Source organism: Manis javanica, chromosome 14, assembly GCF_040802235.1.
Source record: "Manis javanica isolate MJ-LG chromosome 14, MJ_LKY, whole genome shotgun sequence".
Classification (NCBI taxonomy): Eukaryota; Metazoa; Chordata; class Mammalia; order Pholidota; family Manidae; genus Manis; species Manis javanica.
The window spans coordinates 91,619,121-91,642,475 of NC_133169.1; the positions used below are offsets into that span (position 1 = coordinate 91,619,121).

General features: G+C 36.5%; 1 protein-coding gene across 1 annotated transcript in view; it reads right to left on the minus strand.

Annotated features, from left to right (window-relative positions):
- The window catches only part of LARS1 (leucyl-tRNA synthetase 1), a 66,199-nt gene that overhangs the window by 14,986 nt on the left and 27,858 nt on the right, over window positions 1-23,355 (minus strand). Inside the window, exons 11-27 of the mRNA XM_073221911.1 lie at window positions 21,828-21,915; window positions 21,673-21,749; window positions 18,696-18,749; window positions 17,786-17,926; window positions 16,179-16,256; window positions 12,688-12,773; window positions 12,524-12,589; window positions 12,351-12,433; window positions 11,824-11,962; window positions 11,268-11,480; window positions 9,625-9,682; window positions 8,329-8,392; window positions 5,321-5,504; window positions 3,702-3,792; window positions 2,710-2,850; window positions 1,574-1,714; window positions 1,214-1,324 (exon numbers count right to left, since the gene is read on the minus strand). Coding sequence (XP_073078012.1) covers window positions 1,214-1,324; window positions 1,574-1,714; window positions 2,710-2,850; window positions 3,702-3,792; window positions 5,321-5,504; window positions 8,329-8,392; window positions 9,625-9,682; window positions 11,268-11,480; window positions 11,824-11,962; window positions 12,351-12,433; window positions 12,524-12,589; window positions 12,688-12,773; window positions 16,179-16,256; window positions 17,786-17,926; window positions 18,696-18,749; window positions 21,673-21,749; window positions 21,828-21,915 — 1,815 coding nt within the window. The remainder of the gene's footprint in view (window positions 1-1,213; window positions 1,325-1,573; window positions 1,715-2,709; window positions 2,851-3,701; window positions 3,793-5,320; window positions 5,505-8,328; window positions 8,393-9,624; window positions 9,683-11,267; window positions 11,481-11,823; window positions 11,963-12,350; window positions 12,434-12,523; window positions 12,590-12,687; window positions 12,774-16,178; window positions 16,257-17,785; window positions 17,927-18,695; window positions 18,750-21,672; window positions 21,750-21,827; window positions 21,916-23,355) is intronic.

The following is a 23,355-nucleotide window of genomic DNA, read 5'->3' on the forward strand; positions in this document are numbered from 1 at the left end:
CAAAAAGGTGCCATATTCAACACAAAAATATTCTTCTTGATTACAAACAAATATTCTTTTAGTTCTTTTGGAAGGAACAAACGAAAATTTAAAAGGAAGCTGATCACTCCAGATAATGCCAAAAGATGATATTGTTTTGAAACTATATAATAGCTAGTCAATGATTACTAAATAAAAATGTAACTTCTAAAAGAACAGTAGTGATACATTTTTTAATATCCAGGACATTACATAATATTTGGTTCTCCCACTGCTTCCTTGTAAATGCTGGTATGAATATGTTACCCACAAAAGCACAATTTCATTTTTCTCCCCAGCAAAGGAGCTTTGACTCTTCTACTTATGATATGGCAAAATCTGCGAGCAGATTCTAAAGCCTACGGTCTTCTGTTACACACACGGAGGTAGTTCTCCATGAAAACGGGTTCTCAAGGGATGCAAAAACACTTGCTCTTCTCCTTCCATCAAACTTAAACTTCTAAGTTTTTCTAAGTATTTCTCTGTGAAGTATTAAAGCAAAATTCCAATAAAGGTCTCAAAAATCAGAACTAAGCATTTTTCCTTTATGTTATCAGTTTATGATTTGGCCATAATCTCTATTTTCTCTTTTTCTGCTTTTTAAATGCGCCTTAATGGTTTGTGTCTATCCATGACCGTTGCTAACAACCTGAGCAAAAATTCCACAACACATACTTTGTTTCCACATTTTAAATGTGAAAGGTAAAAGGTAGATGAATTTTTCTTCAAGAAAATCTAGAACTAAGTTTAAATATTGGATTCTTTAAAAATACAACTATCATTTAACAACTACCTGACAGAGCCAAAAACAGCATTGAGCTCTCCATTTCTACAGGTAATTATCAAATTGAACATTTTCTTTTTAATTATTCAAGAGCCAAGCTTCAAATTTTCAATGTTCAAGTCACAATAAACACAAAAGACAAACTCGGTCCTATGAAAAAGTCACACACCTTTTAATTGCATACAACTAGATACAGTGGATTTTTGCATGAAAGTTTCAGAAATGGTGAAGAAAACAGCAGCTTTTCCCTCAGCATCCATTTAAGACCCACCAAAGACAACAAAGACCACTCCATGCTAAAGGTGATCAGATGAATCCACCTGTCTTCCTCCCCCTGGACACTGCCAACAGCACAGGAAACAAAAACACAGGCAGCATAGAACATGTCGGGGAGAGTACTAAGTACATCACCTCAAAATGATTACGTAGAACTGACAGGGTGGTGTGCTGCCAAGATGGATAGTTCTTCGCCACATAGATGGTGCAATGTGAAGGCCTCTGAGGTGGTTGCCTGTCAGTCTTCTGGAAGCACAAGAAAAGGAAAAAGCATCTAATCACTTTCATATACACCAAAAATGAAGGCGCCCTCACCCAATACACACCACTTCTTCCTTTAACACTAAAAAAAATACACATACTACAAAATTAGATTAGCAGTGAAGGGAGCCCTACACATTTTAATGAAAGTTACCATAATTTTCATTACGATTATATGTTATTTGACCAAAAACTTTTAAGAAATGACCTTTTTTTAAAAAAGAATGACTTCACCTTCCCTTTAGCTGGCATCAGATAGGTCTTGAGTCGCAATCTAAGGTCATGCGCAACTTCCATCAGATACTGTGAGGAACGGATCAAGGCTTCATCCACAGGACCCGCCAGAGGCCATGAAGCATTCAAAACTGAGTCAGGCTTTAAGAAAAAAAGGTTCAGTGACATTAGACAACAGAACTATTTTATGATTCCTGATTACAGTTTCATACCAACGCTACCATCTGTAATTGTGTGCTCAAAGTTCAAACCTGACTACACATAACACAGCCCCTGATCTAATGTTCCCTAGAATTCAAGCTGTGAAGTCTGACTCTACATTCTTAATTAGTACCCATTGTACAAGCATATTAATACCCACACGCATATGCTCACTTTCAAAGAAAATTATGTAATGCTAATTCACCTAAATTTAATTATTATATAAATTATGCATACTCTCAATTTTTATCCTATGAATATATCCAGTACTGAAAGTATGGCTATTTAGTATATATACCATGAGCAGATTTTTGCATTGTTCATACACTGAAAAATACAAATCGCCTGGCTAATAAGGTTGGAAAGAAATTATTAAACTAGTGAGTCTGTTCATCTGCAAGCCTGGGAAAAATAATCAAATTTATCCTCCCAGTAAGAATGCTAATATAATATCCCTGAATATGAAGCCCTATATATGCCCAGAATTTTATATAAAATAAGAATATTTATGCAAATATATGATTCTATCTTTGTTTATAGTCAGCCCCTCATAGTTATTTATATCTTAGTATTTTCACCATTTTAACAAACATTAGGAAAACAGTATTAGTTACATACATATTCAGATGTATATCTGAATGTATGCAAATGCATTATAACATTTCCTAACAAGTAGGTGATAAACATGTGCATAGTCATGTTTTAAAATACACACACTGTGCACTCATAAATAAAGGCACATACATGATATAGCTGTCTAAACAAAGATTGCTGCAGTTTATTTTAACCTGCTGTAATAATTATGAGATGATGAATCTGACATTATTCTTAAAATACTCATTTTCAGTCTTTTTTCTCTTAAGTAATATTATTAGAATATTTATTTAATAAGGGCCAAATCAAACCAACCCACATCTTAAATGCATAAAGATTACCTTTCCCAGGAGTGTCCAGATGTGCTCACACACATGTGGACAGAATGGAGTCAAGAGAAGTGTCTGAACTTCAATAAACCGGAACACGAGATCTCTGTGCATCCCTTCTATGGCCAATTCACGGTACTTATCTTTTGCGGCCTATAAAATTTGAAATTATTTACCATTTCTCTCCCCATACTTCTTGAAAATAATATTAAAGGAAAATAATTCAGCATCTCTATTTTAATGCATTTTTAAGTTTCTAATCTTTTAAAATTCCATAATGAATTTTTGTAAAGGTTTTACTTTAACTACTTGCAAATAAATGAACACCTATTTTTGTCCAAAGGATACTGCAGTTTATATCAATGACTCTCAAGAAAAATTTTTTAAGAAGACATTTTGTAACAGACATAAAAGTTGAACAATTTAAACTGTGTACTAAGTAAGGGTGAATAGGAGCAGCAAATAAGGAAGATATTAAATACCAAAAAAGGCTATAAATACAAAACATTGCTACACTCAGCACTTACTCTTATTTAACCATGTCTCTGAAAACCAAGTTACATAAATCCCAATGTGATTATTTCAAACCCGAGGAAAGCTGTTTTGACTTAAAGCATTTGAACTGCCAAATCTGAGGAAATACTGACACCTTGTGGAAAACCTCAGAAAATGTTTGTTTTTAAACTAACAGTGACTAGCAACAATTGTGCCTTTTTTAAAATCAATTTAAAAATGTTTTCCTGTAAAATATATCCGATTCTCAGATTTCACCTCTTTATTAACTCACGGCTCAACCAGAAATAGAATTATTTATAGTAAATAGACACAACAGAAAAAACACCAAAGAAAACTAAGATCACAATTTATTGAAGAATTTTTAAACATTTTGGCAAGATTTTCAGTCTCCACTTTAGATGAATTATTCTGTTATAGCAGGAGGGAAAAAGGGCGAATATATCATATTCACACTGACATATTTTATAGCTACTAAAAGAATAGCCTACCTGAAACTCAAAAAACCCTGTTTTCAAAGCTTCTTTAAACATCATCTTTTCATAGTTTTGATCTGTTTTTATAATTCCTGCATTCATTTCACTATTGAAGAGGAAAAAAAGGTTATTGAGTTTAAAGGCAATATATATAGGTATAATAAGCACCACATACACTAATAAAATGAGAACAATGCCGAAACATTTATGACTGCTCAAACACAAAACCACTTTTGTGTCCCTTACAACTGTGTAACTGCAGCTTTCATACTGTCTATCCACTCTTAAGTATTATCATCGGACAATGCTTAGCTCCTGTTTATGACAATACAGCTAACAATGTGGTTGTTTAAAAATTTCCTGACAGAAACGTCGTCATGAAGCCCAAAATGCAATACAAAAATAGCTCACCTAAGGTTGTGGTCAGGTTTAATTGCTGTATTTTAAACTACTGACACTGGATATAAAAAAAAAAATTTCCTCATGCTATGCAGGCCCTTCATAATTTGGCTTAGTCTGGCCCCAGTTTGTTGGAGTGCCTGCTTCTGTCTGCACACATCACACTTCAAATGAATACTATACTCTTTCCATGGCTCTCTCCTCTCCTTGCAAAAATCCTGTTTGTTTTTCAAGAAACCCAAAACTCACAGGCCATCTCGGAATTCTCTCTATCCCTATAATTTAGTTATTGACTGGGTAAGTGTTTTTTCTCTCTGTTAGACTACAATAAAGAATTAGGTCTCATGCATCTTTTTTACACCAGTGTTTAGGACAGTTCCTGATGTGCTGATCAAGAGCTTGATAAATGTCTTTCAAAGGGAAAAAAAGACAGTTCTCCTCTTTTAATGCACTCTTCTTTAATCATTCTGCCCTGCTAACACGGGACAGCATGGTAAAACAGTTACAAGAATGGGCTCTGGAGACAGATTCATCTCCCAAGTGTGAAATTAACTAGATTTGAAGCATCTAAGGAAATACTTAATTTTTCTAAGCTTCAATTTCTTTAACTATAAAATAGAGCTAACAATATCTTCATCATATGAGGCTGCTTTGAGGCTAAAATCAGATAATGGATACAAAGCACCTAGCATAGTACCTGGCACAGTAAGCTTTCAATGAACAGTAGTTATTATTAACATCTAAATTTATTTTAGGAAAAGGAAAAAAAAACAGAACTTAAAAATGCACCAGGATCCGGAGAAAGACAAGTACCAAATTATTTCACTCATTTGTGGAGTATAACAAAGCAAAACTGAAGGAACAAAACAGCAGCAGACTCACAGACTCCAAGAAGGGACTAGTGGTTACCAAAGGGCAGGGGTGGGTAGACTGGGTGGGGAGGGAGGGAGAAGGGGATTAAAGGGTATTATGATCAGCACACATAATGTAGGGGGTCACAGGGAAGACAGTACAGCACAGAGAAAACAAGTAGTGACTCTGTAGCATCTTACTACACTGATGGACAGTGATTGCAATGAGGTGGGGAGGGCTTGATAATATGGATGAATGTAGTTACCACAAGGTTGCTCATGTGAAAACTTCATAAGATTGTGTATCAATGATACCTTAATAAAAAAAAAATGCACAGGACCAAGCAACTCTAAAAGACTAAGTAGCTGTGGTCCACAGATTACCTGGCAAAGACTCTATCATTGAAGGTGCTGGCAGGGCCACTCCTCAGGCTGTCCCAGTTGGCAACCATTTCTTTCACCCACTCCACCCAGGTGTACAGGCGGAGAATACCTGCATCTGCCATGGCTTCCACAAAGTTAGCATCTTCAACAGTGTCACCAGCGTCAGCCAGAGCCAAGCGCATTCCTAGAAGAAGAAGAGAAAAAATCCATGATGTTAAAATGTGGGTACTAAGTGTCAGTAATGCTTCCAGTTGGGTGCACTAAGAAGCCTACATATAAACTAAGAAATAACAAACACTTGAAAGGACTGCCGTGGATTAACAGCAAAGATAATAATCACCAAAAGCAGGATCCATAACACTGTTAAAATATGTGAATCATCTGTATTGATTTGCATACACTCAGGCATCAATATGTTTCTTCTCAGGCATGTTGAGTTATTGAGATAAAGTGATCTTCAATGAGGCAGAGGAAGAAAATGATAAACGGGTGATAGATATCCCTAGCAGTATCTCACCTTCATTTAAAGGTAGCAAAATACTATATTTAAATGCATGAGAACACACATTGATGCCTTATGTGTACAAACACATATTTAATTTCTTAGTCCTACAAGTAGATTATTCTAAGTTTTCTACTAACAAAACTACTTTTCAACCAAAATCTTATATTCTAAAATAATGGGAAAAAAATCAGTAAGAGCCTAATTAAATTCCAGGACATCCTTATAACAGAACACTACACTGCTACAAAAAAGGGGAAACTTCATGTATCAGTATGAAGTGGTCTCAAACATGAACTGAAAAAGACTAAGTTTAGAACAATATGTATAGTATGTTACTATTTGTACCTTAAAGGGGTGAGAACATGTAACATTAAGTTACATATGCATTAAGTATCTCTTATAATACAGAAGTTGAAAATCTTGTTAAACTTATTTTGATATAATTTTATACTTACAAGAAAGTGGCAAAAGACAGCAAGAGAATAGAATAAACATATACCATTTACCTGGATTCCCTAATGTATAATAATTTACATAATTAGTTTCAAAACCAGGGTTAATATTAGCACAATACTATTAATTTAAGTATAGACTTTATTCAAATTTTACCAGTTTCTCCTCTAACATCCTTTTCCTATTCCAGGATCCAATCTAGAATCCCACATTGCATTTAACTGCTTTATCTCTCCTTGATCTCTTCAAATCTATGAGTTTCTCAGTCTTTCCTTGTCTTTTATGACCTTGACACTTTTGATGAGTACAAGTAAAGTTATTTGATAGACTTTCTCCAAACTTGGGTATGTTTGATGTTTTCTACTAGAGTGAGGCTGTGAACCTTTGGCAAGAATATCACAAACATGATACTGAGTGGCTTCTCAGTGTATCATTATCAGGGAGATACATGGTATTGATATGATACCATTACTAGTACTGCAAACCTTCATCTCTTGGTCAGGGAGTGTCTGCCAAGTTTCTCTGGTTACTGGTTTTCCCTTTGTGATTAAGAAATACCCTGGGAGAGAAGCTGTGAGAATACATATGCAAAGATCTTGTTTTTCCTGAAATTTTCACCCTTTGATTTTGGCCGCCATTGGTGGATTTTGTCCGTAACAACTATTACGTGATGTGTGCCACGCGGTGATTTTATATTTCACTAACTACTTCTATAATTATTCATTGGAATTCTTCTGAAAGGAAGAGTTATTCCTACTCCCCCATTTATTATTCAGATATTGATATGTATCAGTAGGGACTCATGGATATTTAATCAATTCATTGGGTGATAATCCAATACTACATTGTTTATTTTCTTTCTTATTGTCCTAGCTTGGGTAACTGGAAGGCCCCTCAAGTTGGTTCCAATGTCCTTTCAAAATGTCCCCAACCTTTTAAAAATATTTCCTTATGTTCTGGCACCACAAGATGTTGCATGCTCATCTTGTATTTTCTCTCCTCCATCCCTCCACTCAGTTCTCCCAGGAATCCTATTTCCCTTTCCTGGAGAATGGTATTTAGAAACCAAGATCTGAATGCCATTTGTTTTATCGCGACTGGTGTGCCACTGCTCGTGGGCCCTCTTCCGACAGAGCGAGGGAAATGGATGATGGGAGCCAACCCGCACGCACAGCTGGGTCTGAAACTGAGTCTGTCTGTGAGTTCCTCCTGGTTTGCCGATTCCAACCCAGCATCACGAGTTCATTCTGGCGCTCACCCCTACTTACGGCCTGCCTCTCACACTGAGCGCTCGTCTACAATGCATTCATTTATTTGCTCAATCCCAGGACACAAAAAGTAGTTTCAGAATTGCTAATCTACACCTCTTATAAGAAAAAGATACAGCATTTGAGTACAGTTCTTTTTGGCTAACAGTGTCCAGAAAAAATACTGCTTTTTCCTAAGTTACCTAGGTTAGCTCCTCCCCATCCCCTTCAGCACAATATCAAATTGTGCCAGCCAAGGTCAGTAAAAACAAGTGGCCTCATGGCCAAAGACTAAGTCACATAGAAATGAATGGTTCTGTCAGGTTAGATGGTGCATTTCTTCCCTTGACAAATAATCATCAAATGGAACAGTACTGAGGCAAGGGAAAATATGTTTCTAAACAATGAAGGCTCCCAGGTTCAAGTCATCCTTATTTATACCAAACAGAGAGCAATACTATGGAAAGGCTTCCGATATACTCAACATCTCTACAAACCAACTCTTCAGTATTAGATGTAGTAAGAAATTAAAAGCAAGTCAGGTAGCAATTACAGTGAGTTTCTTTTAAAAGATGCCTCTAATAATCTCAGCTAGAATTTGTTCTTAAACAGATCACATCAGAACTCTTAAATATTACGTATTAAATATTATGTTGCTTGTACACAAAGAAAACATGAGTATTCTTAAGCATTGATAAAAGCAAAAGACAAAAGCAATAAAATTAAAACAACAATTTTATCTTGCCTTCTGTAATCTGAGAACAAGACCCTATGCAACAGTACTAACAAAAATACACACTCACCATCAGCCGAAAATTTGTCAATAGCTTGGGTCAGAGTGAGAAAGTTGCCTGTGGATTTTGACATCTGAAACAGAAAGTCAATGATTAAGCACTAATAAGAATATATATAAAAGAACCAAATTAATTTGGGGTTGGCCACAATTAGATGAAGACAAAAGGATTAGAAACATGGAAAGGAAAAGATAATTCACACTAATTTCAGAGGAGAAAACTGAAGTGCAGTCAATAGAGTGACTTGCCTGCATCACTCAGCTAGCCAGTACCAGAGGGCAGGTGTTCATGCTATGCTCTGCCTGACGGCAGCACGCTGTTTAGTGCAGCCTAACCCTGTTTACTATTTAAAAATTTTTGTCTTAGCAGTGACTCTATAGCATCTTACTACACTGATGGACACTGACTGCAATGGGATGTGGGGGGAACTTGCTAATAGGGGTGAATGTAGTAACCACAATGTTGCTCATGTGAAACCTTCGTAAGATTGTATATCAATGATACTTTCATTAAAAAAAAAAAACCTTAAAAAAAATTCTGTCTATATCATAATTTTGCTGATGCCAAAGAAAAATGACTGTTCCTTCAATTTTCCACTACATGGAAATAAAGTATCTTGTTCTAATAAAATCAGTATTGTGTATAATATAACAATGTTGAGACCAAGGAAAATGTCATAACAGGATTTACATGCATATATCAAAACATATATACAGTTCCACTCTTACTAACAGGAAAATGAGTTCAATTATCAAAAATCCTGTTGACCTAACAAAATCTATAAAATAGCCCAGGCTTCTACTCAAAGAGCTATTTTTTAGCCTATAGCACAGATTATCTTAAATGAATTCTTTCATTCTTTCAATATTAAAGCACTGGCTAAAAATTGTTTCATTTTGCAGTTCCTACCATTCGTTATTTGTTTAAGTAAGAAAGATACCCTAGGGTCACAATGCCAGGATCACTACATTTCCTGTCCCTTTCTCTGCCTCTGTGTGCCTGTGTGTGTGTGTGTGTGTCTCTCTCTCTCTTCTCCAGTCACAATTCGTGTCAACTTTTTTCCCTCTGAATACAAATGCTGTAACAGGTAAGTTTTCCCCATCTCTCCTCTCAATTAATACATCTGCTCTACTCACTGCATTTTTAAGATCAAACTTTAATATATGCTGATAGTCCCAAACATTTTAAATGGAAGCTTTTTAATGCTCTGATTTTCATATTCTTTATTTCTCTAAAACGTTCAACTCCCTAAATCTGAGAAGTTTTCTAAATAGTTCTAACTTTTCAAGAGACAATGTACTTTACCTTCTCAGAGTTGAGGAGGAGATGTCCATTTGCTCGCACAGCTGCAGGCCACTTTTCACTTTACAGGTAAATATTTAAAGACAGAAAAAAAAACTTAAGGATATGGTTTAGGCTCAAAAATCTGAGGTACATACTAAAAGATTCATAAGAGTTTGCTAAGACAAATGCACAAGGATATTTACTGAGTTCCCATTCACAATAGGAAACAAAAGAAAATAAGGAAAACATCCATTAGTAAAGGACTGGTTATATAAACTATGGTTCAGGCATACAATGAAACACTATGTAACTTTTAAAAATATAGGCAGGGATATAAATACCCATATATATATATATATATATATATATGGATATAAAAAGATCTTAGAAATATACAACAGAGTAGTGTCAACAATGTGGTATCTTTGTATAAATTAAAAAATAAATACCTATAGATACCTGAGGCTGGTATATGCATAAATACATTTTCCAGAAGAAATCGCAAGAAAGCAGTAGCAGGGATGAGCTTTGGAAGCAGAGTAATACAGAGGCAAAGGTGAAAGTTCACTCTTAGCTTTTTACCTTTATCAACTGTCTGCACTTTCGAACTATGTACACATCACCCATCACTCCAGCCACGTGGGCAACAGTGACTGAGCAAGAGTCCTGCAGCCAGACTACTGTGGTCTGCTTCCTGGATCTGCCACTGCTGGCTACCTGGGTGAATTACCTGAGCTCTCTATGCCTCGGTAAGATTCCTTGCCTGTGAAGTGAGGATATTGCAGACGTTCCTCGAAAAGTTGAAGTGAGAATTAGATGAGTTACTGAAAGTGATTAGAACAGTGCAGGGTATAAGCACCTGACGTTATTACTCACCCATAATTTCTACCTAATGTCTGTCAAAAACAGGATGCAAAGGAATGAACATTCAACCATATTACCAACAAGTACCTCTGAGATACCCAATTTCTCCAAAAATACTTTTTAAACAACAGAAAAAATAATCGATGACAAGAATCATATCAGATTTAGTTTATCCCTCTACCTCAAAATCTTCCTTTTATTCTTGACAAAGAAAATACAATCTCATTCTGAATATAAGAAATCACATGAGATTGTTGTGATTTTCACAAAAGAAAATTTGAACAGAGGGAGGAGTTGTTTCTTCAGCTAGTTGAGGGACTGGAGGCACAGAGACATGTCTGGGTCAAGAGGAAAGATGATGGAAGGATAATTCTGAGCGCACTGTATTAAAAAGGCCTGTTTGGTCAAGATTCCAGTCAAAGCATCACTGGCAACTAATGCTGTAACCTGGGGCTCTCAGCTCTAAAAGGTTGTTTCCTTCCAATTCTAACATTCTAGGCTCTGTCTGAAACTGCCTTATTCCTGCATCTAACAGGTCAAATGAGTCACATAACAGGTCAAGTGAACGACTGATAGACTATCAATATACCCAACATATGACATGCTTTGGTGGCCCAAAGTAGGTATGAGTATTTCTAGATGTAACAGATAGGAAAAAGTGTACTTAAATATATTAAAATGTAAGAAAATAAAAGGTAATCAGCATATCTATACTCTCTATAACTTCTTATGTAGTTGAATCTACAAGGCACCCTTGTCAGTAATCAATAAATTTAGTGCACATCTTTTTAAGCACTCACCTTTGTTCTGGCCACATAGCCACGTGATTATAAAGGTAATATGAAAGATGATTTGGAACAAGATCCTTGCCAGAGACTCGGAGATCTACAGGGTACCAGGACTCAAATTCCTTCTTTAACTGATCTAATTTTTCCTTTGGGATCTGAGTCTTAGGAAATGGAGCCTCCTTAAAGAAAACATAATCCCAAACTTCCTTGGCCATCTGTTGTGGTCTATGTTAAAAATAAAACAAAATGCAACAACAAAATATACATAATTTCTTTGAAAGAATCAATATTTTAATCTAATCATAAAGTAGGAATCGTTTTCTTAATGTAGTATAGTAACAAAGTAAGACAATGGACTCCCATAAATGAAGAATGGAATCATCATAATAATAGAGAAGAAGCTATTTGTAACTTTTTGTCAATTCAACAGCAAAAAAGCAAAAACATCATGACAAAATTCTGCTAAATGATTCTTAGGAAAACTAAATACTGAATAAAAAGAACTTTCAATACCTAAATCAAAAGATCACACCTCCTGCCCACACACTCGCCTCTTTCCCTTACCCACCTGATGCCCAGTGGAGACTCAGCCTGTCCACGCAAATTGTCCCCCTGCAACAGGTGTGCAACTGTGTAAAATGCCATGTAAATAGTGGAATCAGAGAGTGATTCAATCAGCCACTGCTCATCCCATGGCAGACGGGTACCTGCAAGATAAAAAGAGGAAAATTAATGCATGAGGAACTTAACAGACACTTCATCTATAAAATCCACATTGTCAAGAATAGGTCTACAGCATTTACAAAGCCTCTTACTTAGAAAGTTCTCAAATTTACTTGAATAATTAATAAAGTGGTAAATAGAAACGTGCTAAAAGAAAATTACACCTAAAATAAAAATAAAAGCAAGGGCGTTAGAAAGGGCATGCTTCTACCACCAGGCAGATGGCAGGGAACGGAATCCCAATCCCCCACCCCTAACCGAAACCTCTCACTTCCAATTCAGAAAAAGACTAGAAGGGGAAGAAGGGTAAAAGCATCAATTTCCCGTGTAATTGGCAAAGTCATTCAAACAGAAGAACTGAAGGCTGCCTACCCAAACCGTAAGTTCTCGAGCAAGCATGCTCTTGCAGCCAACCTAAGGTAGCTTCGAAATTCCTCCTGGTCTCCTCACAGAACCTGGAGAGAGTGAAAGGCAATGTCTCTCCCCGATTGTCTTCCATGCTTCTCTTCTCCTTTCCTTCCCTCATCCCTTTCCTCCCATCTTACGTTTCCAGGTTCTTCAAGCACTGCAATGTCTGTTTTTTCCAGTTCTCTTCTCCATAATCCAAGTACCTGGGAGTGGACATATCGATTAAAATAAAACAGATAAAAGTCAAAAGGCTAAGCAAAGTGCCTAAAGGAATTTACTTCTTGCTATAAAAGAGACTAACCACTGGTCACACAGGGCCACAACGCATTCATCTGAAGACCTGGACAGAACTTGTTTCTCTGGTTCCATGTAAATAAATGCATCTCCCTAAATGAAAGTAAATAAAAAAATGTATCAGATAGTGTGTGAAGTCAATCTCAACTCCTCAAGGATAATAAAAAAAAGCTTTTTAAAAAATACTATCCTACCAATAACCAAACCACCACATTTTCATTACGTCTTCCCTCGTCCCAGGATAAAAATTACCTGCCTTTCTTTCTATGCAACACTTGATTTTGAAAAAGTTTGCATTTTCATCAAATGGACCACTTTCCCTAGGTATCAATTATCCCTTTTCAGTGGAAAGTAAATGATGCTGAATAGTTTCTAATCCTATGGTCTGAAGGTTAGCTGCCCATTGGCAGCCTTTTATTCTTATTTTAAGAAAAATATAAAGAAAACAGGCAATTAAGTACAATGGGAACCACTGCTTTTCTAAGAAAATTACACCTAAAATAAAGATATAAAGATGCACAAAAATTAAAAATAGAAAGTATTGTTAATAAAGATTTATAGTGCCATGAAAAATCCCCACTAAAAAGCTATCTGCAAATCTTATTTTTTACCAAATATAAATATCCCTTAATGTACTATGGTCCCAAATTTGTTAAGCTAATTTTTAAAAATAAAATTTAGCATTATTAGTCATAAAATGATTCACTGCTCTGTATTCTTAATACAAGTCTTCCAACTGAACTTAAATAACTAAGACGTTGGTTTAAAGATGGTAAGTTAAAAACAAGACATTTAACTGTGCTCCTTCTCAAAATTCCAACAAAATGGCACAAAGAGGTTTTTTTCTTTTAACAGCCTGAGCCTCCAAAGACAAAAAGAAGGAAAAAGAAACAGTATCAACCAAATTCTGGAAGCTAAAAAAGCAGGATGAGTGACTAACTGTACTGTAAGACCAAAGAAACGTAGCTGAACACTAAGCCATTGGTAAAGAAAGCCAAAGCAACCCAGTCTGCACCAGCAATCCTCCAAGACCCCAGCACTTACGGCACAGGGAAGTCTGGAGGCAGAGGTAACATGAGGATAAAAGGAGCAGCTCTCACTCATCTTCTCAAGGAGCATTAGAAACCCAGATCCCTGACCCCACACTACACAGACAGGCAACTGCTCTTCCCTGTGTCAGCAGAATAAGGAAGGTTTATTCGCTGGAGAGGACAAAGGAGAGTCTCTGGGAGACTAGAAGACAATACTGAGGGTCCGGGTGTCACAGCAGCAAAAAGGATTACATGAAAGTCAGCACACTCGGGTATTAGGACCCACCCCAGCAATCTTGTCCATTCAGCTCCCAGAATGCTCAGCTGGCTTAGAGCCTTTGAGCTGGACACAAGAAGAATCTGCTGGGGAAAACCTGACAAATCCAAGAAGCCCTAACATCAGAGCTAACAACAGCGGTTCCCCAAGGCCTCCAACAGTCCTTCCACATCGTCCCCAGTTAAGCCCTGTCATAAGCCCTACCCTTATCCAAAAAGGTTACAGTCACCTTTCCATACCCACTTTTAAATCAACAATTTCCCTCAAAGAAAGAAGAGATTACAATTTCATATCCATGAAACAAGAATAGCAGCCTATATAAAAAGGGTCAATCAGCCAACAACAAGCTCTTAGAACGCCCCTAACTGGTGATTGTTGAAGCAGGGGAATAGGTATACAGGAATTCGTCACACTACTCACTACCTTTTTGGTAAGTTTGAAATTCTCCAAACCAAGAAGATTTTTCTTGAGCTCTTCGACATTTTTATTTACACACACAAATAGCAGATATGAACACAAAAAAAACAGTAAACAGACAAAAACTTATTAGAGGAAAAGATTCAGGGACCCTCCCCTCCCAGAAAGAAAAGGACTGATAACAAATATCTGAATAATAAAACTTCAGAAAGGAAAAATAAGGAATAGGAAGTGATGAAAATAATCAAATAGGAAGTCAAGACGTTTTCCCAAAATTGAAGAAGATAAGTCTCCAGCTTGAAGGGGCCCGTCAAGCAGCCAGGAGTGATGGGAAGCGACCCACAGGGGGCGGGCCATGGGCTTTCAGGGCACCAGGAGGGCGGGCACGCGAGCTCCCGGGGTGGGGGGGCTAAGCCTCCACAGAAAACCCGTTATCGCCAGAGCAGGTTGGATTCTCAACAGCAACGATGAATCGGACCACCACGGAGGATGCCCTCAAAACTTTAAGGGAAAATTATTTCCAATCCAGAATTCTATACCCAGGCAATCAAATATAAGGATAGAATAAAAATATTTCAGACATGGAAGGTAGCAAAAATTTACCTCCCAGACACCTTTTTCAGAAAAGCTACTAGAGGCAGAGCTTCGCCAAAATGAGAGAGTAAATAAGAAAGAGGCAGCGCTGGGACTGAGGAGGCAGCAGGTCCGATTCAACAGAACCAGAGGGAACCCTGAGTAACGGCGGGGGGGCCGCCCAGGCAACATGGGCACCCGGTCAGGAAGCGCCCAGTCCAGATTAAAGCAGGCCAGAAGGTTCTGCAAGCGTTTTCTCTGAAACGGAGTCAATAGCATACTGATGTATTCAAAGGCACTGAGAGGAGAGACAGAGCGCTGGGACACTGTTTGAATGGAATGTTGATAATTGTATTTAAAAGTAAAAAAAAAAAAAGACAGTTATTAATGCCAAGGAAAACGAAAAGCTGGAGAAGAAAAGGTCTCCTTACATGCTACATTGTGGGTCAGCCACGTCTCAAAAAATGACTAAGTTGTATCTATACTAGGAAGATGGGAGGTGGAGAGGTGTAAACCGACACAGTGCCGTTAGAGATACATGGTAGGAAGAAGTTACATCTTGACCTTCCATAGTAGGAAGTCAATGGCTGATTAATAAAGATGAAAAATAAAATACACTAAAAGCATTTAGAGATCTCTAAGAGAGATGGAGGTCAATACTAAAAGAAACAAGTATTACAGCTGAAAGTAATTTTGTCCAAGGGAAAGAAATGTAAGGGAACATGGAAGGATGGAGAGGAAACTGTTTTATTTTAATAAGCTTTGCAGTCCACTGTGTCCCTGTATTATTGGTATACACAACTGTTAAAAATAAGGATTAGTTTTAAAAGTAGTTAAGTAGTTCAAAAGAAAAAAGTTACAACAAAAATGAAGGGGGTGGGGGAAACGGAAGTAAAAAGGAAAAGTAAAATAAAGAACTGTAAGCACCAGTCTCTCCAACAGCCACTTCCGGGGAGCATCACTGAAGTCCTCAGTGTGTGCCTCTGCACAAGCCAACGTCAGAACACTACCTTCATCAACGTCACAGGTGGGATTTTCAAGTTAAATGAATTGCTAAACAGGTGTCCTATTTTCTGGCACAAAATTACGTATCTGTAATATAGCTCCAAGTTCAACTACAGAACTCACTATTAATTAACAATCTACTAACTAAAAGCTTTTTTTCCTAAAACAGGCTTCAGAGGATAGCCTGTCACATACGATGTCAATCATCTTTTTCTGGATAGTCTTCTTTACGTCTTGGACCTTCTGTCCTTTAAATCCATCCACCAACATTACCTAAAAGGATAGAAGAGGGGCAAAAACACATACAAAACAATTAAAACTTGCTTTGAGTTCCCTCCAACCTTTTCCACAACTGAACTTACTTCTACCCACAACCAAGATATCTTTAGTGTGAAATTTATCACATTTAGAACCTTAAGGTTTTATTTTGGCATAGCCTGGACAACTACTATTTGTAACACTTGTCTTTCTTTCAGTGTAACTAGGATAACTATCATGAACGTGATTAGGAAGGAATACTCACTTCCTTCCCACTTCCCAGGTTTCCATGCAGAGAATTCCACTACACTAACTTACCTCATTCCTCAAAGGTTTGGGAGAAGGAACTGAGCATATGCAGCTCAGCCCCATTTAGGTGTCTCTTTCCAATTCCATCTGTTGCCTTTTACATAAAGCGGAAATTTAATTCTAGGGCAAAGTATTAACTTGCCCATTGTTGTCACAAATCTAAAGCACAATCTCCTTCCAGCTGATATTTCGATCTCCATCTGTCTGACTCTTACATCTCCTCAAATAGATTCTATCAGATAAAATATATGTTCTTCACTGACCTTCCAATCCTCTAACATACCAAAATGCTTCATACCTCTTTAATTCATCATTATGAAATTACATTTATTGATCACTATGGTATAGTGGTTAAAAGCACAAATCCTAAAGGCAAGATGCCTGCCCTAACTCCCGGTTCTGCCAGTGGCTGGCTATGTAGCTGATCTTGGGTAAATTACTTAATCCCTTAGTGCCTCAATTTCCTCATCTCTAAAATGGGAATAATGGTGCCCACTTCATAGGGTTATTTTGAGGTTTAAGTAAGTTAATATGCTAGTGCTTTGTAAGTGTTGGCTTTTATTATCACCCAAAATGTGTTAAGTTACTTTAAAAAGACATATAACCAATTCTTGGTTATCCCGAAAAATGAGAGTAAAGGTAAAAATAAAGAATATACTCATTTACAGCCTTAAAAATCCTCACTATTCCAACCTCAAGCCACTAGCAATTTAGTTGGATATTTACTTTCTCTAGCTTTGTCTTCTTTCCATGGAAATGGAGGCCACACTAACATATGCACAAGTAAAGAGAAAAGAGAGGTTCAAAACATGTTTATTGTGCTCACCTGGCCTTTAATAGGTATTAACAAGTAAATTAAATGAAGTAAATGAAACTGCTATTTAAAATAGAGACTACTCAATTATAAGGCAGAAGGGACCAGGTATTATCCATGCAATAAACCTTTGGAGTTTACTGCATAATAATATGAACTAACTTTAAATTTTAAGTAACTTCTCAAGAAATTCATTCCTTAAGATTCCTAGAAGGCAGAAAAATGTAATTTCTGTAAATGCTATTAGACAAAAAAAAAGATTTTAAAAATTTGGAAATAATACAATCTCATATTCATCTCTCTCAAATCAGTATACAGCTGAAACTATACTGAACTTTTATATATTTTTTCTAAGTCATTAAGAAGAAAATCACAGAGCATGGAGTAAATAAAGTAAAAATAATAAAAAATTATCACTTACACCATCATAAAACCCCTTTAGATATAATTTCTCCTTTGCTTCTGCAAGTTTTTCTCGGTCATTCTGGCTCTGAACTTTCAACTCATCACAAATAGTTACAGCAGAAAGATTTCCAAAACCTGGGATTTCGATGACTGGCACCTGCAGAGAACAGCAATGTCAGAACCTCATTCACACACTGAATCGATCACAAACAGCCGTATGTGACACGATCCTTTTGCCCCTACTGTTCAGTCGAGTCCTTTCAGCCGTTACAGATGCTTAAGGCGGGGCCACACATTAGGCAGTCACAGAGTGACAAACACGCAGATGTGAATCTGTCTTCACTCTTCACAGGAATCACCCAAATTCTATGCCCTAACGCCCCCGCATCGGCCCTCCCTCACTACCAGTTCTCATCCCTCCACTGGCAAATGATTAACTAAATAATTATGGTTGAAACTAGCAAAATGATGTAAACAACTGAATTTATGGATGGTCTTGTTTTTAATTTATAATAATCTCAGATTTTCATGCAGGTTATTTGCTAGTAATTAAAATTTTGTTTCTTCTGTAGACACTAATATGAAAACATAAATATTCTTAAGTAATATGGCAAAATTTTGTCTTTAAAAGGCTGGAAATTGGCCATACCAGCAAAATAACCTACTATAAAATTGGCATTGCTAAAAATCTCGTTTTAGCAATGCCGGGTATTGCTGCAGGTACCAGGTACTAAGAAAATGCTTATTTTTAGTTTTTCTCACTCTAATCTGCCATTGCAGGCATCAAGTTAAAGTAAGTAAACTCTTAAGCAAATTCCCTCTTATTTTTGTACCCCACTATTTAATTTTGTTACAAGAAAAATGTTAGCTGTTTTTTCTCTGATAAAAAGATGGATATTAATATTATGAATCATCTATGTACTTACTGGCTCATATGGCAAGACCATGTCATCTCTAATTCCATACTTTGCTCGTAAGGCCTAAAAAAAATTTGCAAGTTAACACTAATGATCAACACTTTACTGGTATAATCAGAGAAACAACTTCGAAGTTTTTAAAAAACTATTATTTATTCTCCTCTCCATATGGAGCAACTTTTTAATTTTACCAAGTATCTCAAGAAGGATCTATGACTTTTAAAAACTCAACAGTTTAAGTTAGAATGAATGGCTTAGATGATCAGACTGTAGGCCAAAAGCAAAAACTCAGACACACACTCCCTAAAAGAGATTCATATTCTAGGTTGCAATGAAAATGTGAGTATCAGGAAAGTTTGTCAAAAGTCGTATGAAAATCCATCACAGCAACAGATTAAAAAAAAAAATCATATGATCACATCAACAGACACAAAAAGCATTTGACAAAATCCACCACCCACTTATGATAAAAGCTCCCAGGAAGTTAGGAATAGAAGCAGACTTTCCCAACTTGATAAAGACTATCTGCATGACCTACAGCTAATATAGTATTTAATGATGAGAAACTCAAAGCTTTTCCACTAAGATCAGGTACAGGGCAGGGATGTCCCCTCTCACCACTCCTTTTCAGCATCGTACTGTATATCCTTGCTAATGCACTAAGACAAGGTAAGAAAATAAAAGGTATACAATTTGGGAAAGAAGACATAAAACTGTCGTTTTTCCCAGATGGCATGATCTATGTAGAAAATCTGGAAGAATCAATATAAAAAAAACCTCCTAGAACTAACAGGCAATTATAGCAACGCTGCAGGATACAAAGTTGACATACAACAGTCAATTATGTTGGTATCTACCAACAATGAGCAGGTGGAATTTGAAATTAAAAACACAATACCATGTACATTAGCACCAAAAAGCTTAATACTTACGTATAAAACAATATATGCATAAGATCTGTATGAGGGAAAAAAAACTACAAACTTGTATTGAAGAGAATCAAAGAAACACTAAATAAATGGAAATATATACTGTGTTCATGGACTGCAAGACTCAATATTGTTAAGATGTCACTTATTTCAAACTTAACCTAGAGATTCAGTGCAATCTCAATCAAAATCCCAACAAGTTATTTTATGGATGCTGACAAGCAGGCTCCAAAGTTTTTATGGAAAGGCAAAAGACCCAGAATAGCCAAGCCAATATTAAGGAACAACAAATCTGAAGGACTGACACTATCTGACTTCAAGGCTCACTCTAAAGTCACAGTGAACAATACAGGATGGTGCTGGCAACAGGACAAACAGATCAGCCAAGCAGGAGAGGGACCAGACACAGACCCCAGAAATACACAGTCAGCTATTCTTTGACCAAGAAGCAAAGGCAAAACACTTGGAGCAAAGATAGTTTCTTCAACAAATGTTTCTGAAACAAGTGGACATCCACATGTAAAAAAAAAAATCAATCTAGATGTAGACCTTATACCAGCCAAAAATAACTCAAAATGGATCATGGATTTTGACATAAAACATAAAACTGTAAAACTCCTAGAAGATAATGTAGGAGACACCTAAAGACCACTGGCATGGTGATGTCTTTAGATGCAACACCAAAGATACAATACATGAAAGAAAAAAATTGATAAACTAGACTTCATTAAATTTAAAAAATATGCTCTGCAACAGGTAGCACCAAGTGAATTAAAAGACAAGCCAGACTGGTGAAAAAAATTTGCAAAAGACATCTGATAAAAGCACTGTTATCCAATATATACAAAGAACTCTTAAAGCTCAGTAAGAAAAGAGCCTATTTTAAAAAGAAGTCGAAAACCTTAATAGACACACTTCACTGGAGAAGATACACAGATGTAAAACAAGCATATAAAAGATGCTCCACATCACACATCATCAAGGAAATGAAAATCAAAACAACAGCAAGGTATCACTAACACACCTACTACCATGGCCCGAATACAGCGCACTGACACCACCAGATGCCAACAAGGAGGTGGGGCAACAGGAGCTCTCAGCCAGTGCTGGTGGAATGCACACGGAATAGTCATTTTGGAAGACAGTTTGGCAATTTCTTACAAAACTAGATAGTCTTACCAAGCAATTACACTCCTTGGCATTTACCCAAAGGAGCTGAAAACTGATGTCCATGCAAAAACCTGTACATGGATGTTTATAGCAGCTGTATTCATAATTGCCAACACTTGTTAGCAACCAGGATGTCCCTCAGTAGGTAAATGGATAAATCAACTGTGGTACATCCAGACAACAGAATACTATTCAGCACTAAAAAGAAGTGAGCTATCAAGCTATGACAAGACAGAAAGAAACCTTGATGCATATTACTAAGTGAAATAAGTCAATCTGAACGGCTACAAACTGTATGATTTCAATTATCTGACATTCTGGAAAAAGTAAAACTACAGAGACAATAAAAAGATCAGTGGTTACAAAGGGTAAGGAGGAGAGATAAGCAGCAAGACCACAAGAGAATTTTCAGGAAGTGAAAATACTCTGACAATATATTGATGGATGGATGTCGTCATACATTTGCTCAAACCCACAAAACATACAACACCAATAATGAGCTCTAAGGTAATCAATGAACTTTAGGTGATTATGATGTATCAATGTATATTCAGCCTTGGTAAAAAATGTCCCTCCCTGGTGAGTGATATTGATAATGGGGGAGGCTATGCATGTGTGGAAGCAGGGGGTGTAAGGGAAATCTCTCTCTACCTTCATCTCAATTGTATGTAAACCTGAAACTGTTCTAAAAAAAGAAAGTATTTTTTTAAAACTCCATGAAATATATTTAAAATTCAAACCACAATAAAATATATAAAACATCAAGAAACAGGTTAGAGAGAGCAGCTCAAAGAAGCTGCTTTTTAGCTAATCCCACAGTGAGTTCAGTGGTGTCTAATCAGTGAGATGATGAAGAAGAAATAAGAGAATCAGGCTCAGACACTCACCTGCTTTTTCTTCAGGTCTCTGAGAGCGGCAAGGTCATCAGGGGAGTCAGAAGGAACGCTCGTGACCACACCAGTGCCTTAGAGAAGAAAGTGTGGCATTACCTCAGAGAACCAGAATAGGACTGCCCGAGTATTTCTAGAAAGAGATTCTTTACCTTTATCCTCCTTAATGGTGAGCATTGGGAGAACATAGATCGTCTGGTAAGATGTTAAAGGTGCAGAAAGTGATGCACCAAGAATTTCCTATGTAAGAAAAAGATTAACATAAATGGTGAAGAAACTTAAACCATTAGAATTTAAAACAACATTAATATTTTAAGCCCTGAGAAGCTAGTAATCAAAAATACATGAGGCAAAACAAAAGTCATTCTTTAATACCTTCTCGACTAAATTGTAAATAATGATCTGGTGAGGGTCTGAAGAAATTAGAAACACTAACACATTGCTTGTGACACTGTACTCCTTGAGGAAAATAATGTAGGAATCCAAAGTAAGAGCCGCAAAAATATTCACACAATTTGGACCCAGCAATCCAATCCTAGGAATTTACCTCAAAGGGAAAAAAATTACTTTTTCTTTGAGATGTCTGCCCAATGTTGTATTAACTCTGCTAGCAAAACCTGGAAACAACTAAAACTTTAAATGATAGTTTATTAAAAATTATTTTAAAAGTATGAGATATCAATGAGTTAGAATACTATATATATATCTGAAATGATAATTAGGAAGACAAACTAAATTTAAAAGATCATCTAGTTTTGCTTTAAAGAAAAATCATAAGATGCAACAGCCTGCAGCTGCTTGTTTAGCTAAAAAAAATTGGTTTTTCAAGTCCACACAGTTCTCACCCATCCCACTTTAATTCATAATTTAAGCTTTTATGCAATTTACAATCATATGGATTATGGCTAAATATTGCAGCAGTCTTAAGGGTTGAAAGCTATTTTTTAATTTATACCACCCATTTTTCTCACTCCATGATCTGCTCAAATTAACAAAGGAGTAAGCTGAATTAAGAACAGGAAAAAATCACTACTATTCCTAAAAATTTCTCAGACAGAACTCCAACATCAGAAACTAATAAGGTGTGACTGCACTGCTCATGACAAAAAAGACAGAAGCCATCCAACCATCCATCACAGAGAAGGGCTGAATTAGCTGTGGCTCAAAGGAATGCTGTGGAGCTGTAGAGAATAAGGAAGCTGATTATGTATTGATAAAATACAAGATGTAGTTAGGTAAAAAAAGAAAGTAAGATGTATTTTTCAACCAGATACTTACTGAGGTGAAATCTAAGACTTGAAAATGCTTTATTAGTGATATAGTCACAGAATGAATGTCCACAGCAATAAAAACAAAAACTACTCCTATACACATTAGGAATGTGTACAAAAAAGAAGCCAGACACAAGGGAGTACAGACTGTATTAATTCCATAACCTAAAGATCAACAACAGAACTGCTCTTCAGGGACTGAAGTCCAAGCAGGTTACCTTGTAGGAGAAGGATACTGATGATGAAAATGGCCCTTTGGGGGTGCTGGAACTGCTCTGTATCTTGATTTAGGTGGTGCTTACGTGAGTATATATTCAGATGAAAATGCACCAAAATACACACTTATAAGTTACACATTTGACTGCATGTATAATTCAATTAAAAAGTTTCTTTAAATGGTCCTTTCTCA